The sequence below is a fragment of the Coregonus lavaretus genome (assembly GCF_964263955.1).
Source record: "Coregonus lavaretus genome assembly, chromosome: 3".
Lineage (NCBI taxonomy): Eukaryota > Metazoa > Chordata > Actinopteri > Salmoniformes > Salmonidae > Coregonus > Coregonus lavaretus.
The window spans coordinates 47,651,607-47,653,623 of NC_139990.1; the positions used below are offsets into that span (position 1 = coordinate 47,651,607).

A 2,017-nucleotide genomic window follows, 5' to 3' on the forward strand; every position below is an offset into this window, starting at 1 on the left:
ATGAACACACAACTATGAACATACAACTGAACTATGGACAGAAAACGCTGAACATACAACTATGGCCAACCAAACACGTTTTTTTGTTGGTCTGAAGCTTTGTCTGAGGTCCCAGGGTCATCTCCAAGATCACTATAGACAAAAAGACCATATAGCCCCAAATGTCATGGTACTTTTAGCTGAAAATGAATTACACTTCGGGGCCTTCCTCTCTCCCAGACAGCCCCAGAACATCAATAAAGTCCAATCTGAGATCCTAATGGTTCATTTCTCTGGGAGAGAGCTTTCACCAGCTTTATAGACCTGATAGGACCATTATCAGATGACTGGACAAACCAAAAGTAGACATTAATCTTTATGTCACAATAATAACTCCAGAAATAGTATCTGGTAAAAGGCGTCCAGGGAAGACAGGAAGGATCAGATAAATAAGTATTTTCTAAATGTCAGTTTTCTCTGGCTGTGACATCTCCAGAAAACAATGCAGTGAATCTCAACAGATCTCTCAATAGAGAGTTGACATTTGTCCCGTGACAATCGAGTACCATGTGCTCTGGGCATTAGAAACGGTTGATTTTGTGCCTGATTGATTGGACTGCTGGAGTTGTGTTGTCTCCTAGTGGAAGATGTGGACTTTGGTGTATGATACGTGGAGTTTCTTGGGCCCACAGGCCTCCGTCAAATTCACGAGGCCCGCCCCAATGCACCTGCTCTTTTCCTGCTGCCAGCTCCATGGCAACGGAGCACCCACTGAAGACAGAACACACACACTCTGGGAGTTTAGGCAGCTTAGCACTGGCTAGTGACACTGTATGTCTCCATGTCATGAAATATGATTTTTTACATTCTATTTGACAGACAGGTATAGTAATACTCTATCTCTCACAGCATCCATGATGCATTATGTGAGAGCATACAGGAACAAATAGACCACTCTTGTTGCTAAGGGGTACAAGAGTGGTCTATTTGGGGTCTCGTATGGCTCAGTTGATAGAGCATGGAGCTTGCAATGCCAGGGTTGTGGATAAATCCCACGGGAGACCAGTACGAAAAATGTATGCACTCACTACTTTAAGCTGTTCTGGATAAGAGTGTCTGCTAAATGACTCAAATGTAAATGCTAAGTGCTGTTATTCTGGCTGGATACCTCTGTTCACCTGCTTTAGCAACAATCATTCTGGTTCTGTTTAAAATTTGCTTGAGGTTGCCCGCAGTGCACACCATGCAAATGTTGAGCATGAAATATCACTAAAGTACAAGTTCAATGTAATTTCCTGCCTCCTGTCAATCACATCAAATCACTCTACACAGAGAGCACGTTATGGGAGCCAGGACAACATTTAAACTGTCAAAATGTCAGGCTGATGAGTGTGATTGGTTGACAGAGTTGACACCCAGTCTCTCTCCCTGTGTCTGTCCCAGGTCAGTGTCCCGTCGGCTGGGTCTGACCGTCTTCCAGAGGGTGTATGACTACCTGAAGGGAGCCAGGGAGAGGCAGGAGGGTGAGGGGAGCATCAGACAGGCCCTCAGCAGCCTGGTGGAGAGGCCCAGCGATGGCTTTGAAGTGGACCAACTACTGTACTACGAGGAGCAGCTCCAGGGAGCCAGAGAGGGAGCTGGGTGAAAGATATGTCTGACACTCACCAACCTGCAATCATGTTGCCTATCCAAGCCTTTCAGAAAGAGCACATCTTGTTGGTCTCCTGGACCAGGGTTGGTGAACTAGTAGGTCAACAGAGATGACAGACATTTACTTCATAATAGACCAGGGTTGGTGACCTAGTAGGTCAACAGAGATGACAGACATTTACTTCATAATAGACCAGGGTTGGTGACCTAGTAGGTCAACAGAGATGACAGACATTTACTTCATGATAGGCCAGGGTTGGTGACCTAGTAGGTCAACAGAGATGACAGACATTTACTTACATTTTCATTTACATTTTAGTCATTTAGCAGACACTCTTATCCAGAGCGACTTACAGTTAGTGAGTACATACATAATTTTTTTATTTTT

General features: G+C 44.6%; 1 protein-coding gene across 1 annotated transcript in view; it reads left to right on the top strand.

Annotated features, from left to right (window-relative positions):
- Window positions 1–1,624, top strand: part of LOC311107576 (serine/threonine-protein kinase Nek11-like) — a gene marked incomplete at both ends in the record, with an annotated part of 69,293 nt that extends 67,669 nt beyond the window's left edge. The window contains one exon of the mRNA XM_084150083.1: window positions 1,423–1,624. Coding sequence (XP_084006209.1) covers window positions 1,423–1,624 — 202 coding nt within the window. The remainder of the gene's footprint in view (window positions 1–1,422) is intronic.
- Window positions 1,625–2,017: the final 393 nt, after the last annotated feature.